Source organism: Loa loa (genome assembly GCF_000183805.2).
Source record: "Loa loa unplaced genomic scaffold supercont3.3017, whole genome shotgun sequence".
Taxonomy (NCBI): domain Eukaryota; kingdom Metazoa; phylum Nematoda; class Chromadorea; order Rhabditida; family Onchocercidae; genus Loa; species Loa loa.
The window spans coordinates 1-1,135 of record NW_018111195.1 but is presented as its reverse complement, the minus strand read 5'-3'; the positions used below and the strand labels follow the sequence as shown (position 1 = coordinate 1,135).

Sequence of the window (1,135 nt, the reverse complement as noted above, 5' to 3'; positions counted from 1 at the left end):
GGTCTAATACAAAGCAAATTTATCATATTGGATTTGTGCGAAAATGGTCACTTTGGTGGGCAATGACAACATGCATGTCCTTGCAGGTGGCATTCATTGGAATGTATTATTTTAACCTTTGACACTTACTCTGAGAACTGTCTCTCCAATAAATAACAAAGCGCAATTGTTATGCGCAGCGGAAAAGCATAAATTGAACTGCTCATAAATTAGTGAATTTAGTATGCAAATAAGTTGGTAATGCTATCATTAAACCTTATTAGCTTAATGTACAAGCAGTTGACATTCAGAGCAAACAAAAATTAGCATATTTCGAATTTTGGTAATTGTCTCGTTCAGTGCTTATTTTATCAATTCATATTCAATGTTAGATAAGCGCCTATTCACAAACATTATGGGGTGAAGTGCAAAAAGAAGAAACGACACTTAATGGCTTCGCAGAAGCAACATATACGGCTTGTGGTAAGCATTTTTAAATGCTTGCTTTTTCTTTGATTCAAAAAATCATTTGAAATAAGCCAAGAGGTAACTTTTGGATCGTTCCAACTTATCTTGGCCCATTTCCATTTGACGTGAGCCAAATAGTTCCAAACAGAATGAATGTGATGGACAGATTTGAGCAGTTATACTTTGGTATTGATTTTCCTTCCTTTTTTTTGCAGCTGCAATAGCAATAATGTTGATGAATATGATATCAATCGACTGGGACAAATGGGGCGAAGCGGCTTTGGTATTAATTTCAAGTATTGATTGCGCTGTATTGTTGTTCTTTAGCCAAGCTCAAACAATCTACGTGATGTATATTTGCTACATTAGCTATCGCACACTCTATCAAGTGATGATAACTATTGCGCAGTACGTTCTTCTAAAGGATAAGGCTAAATGCATTAAAATTGCTCTTTTTTCTTGTTCGATCGATAAAATCATTATTCAGCCAAGTATCTTTCGTTATCATGATTATATATCATAATCATTATCATGATTATATATCGTAATCATTATCATGATATTCATAACTAAGGGGATATATTCCTTATAGATATTGGGTAATTTGTAGGGGAAAAGCTTTCTTATTCGATCGATAAAATCATTATTCAGCCAAGTATCTTTCGTTATCATGATTATATATCATAAT

General features: G+C 33.5%; 1 protein-coding gene across 1 annotated transcript; it reads left to right on the top strand.

Annotated features, from left to right (window-relative positions):
• Positions 1-371: 371 nt before the first annotated feature.
• Positions 372-970, top strand: LOAG_15872 (hypothetical protein; the record flags this gene model as incomplete). Its single annotated transcript, XM_003151359.1, has 2 exons — positions 372-462; positions 663-970. Coding segments are annotated over 2 exons (399 nt in total), but the record flags the coding sequence as incomplete, so codon positions are not given.
• Between the last annotated feature and the right edge of the window lie 165 nt (positions 971-1,135).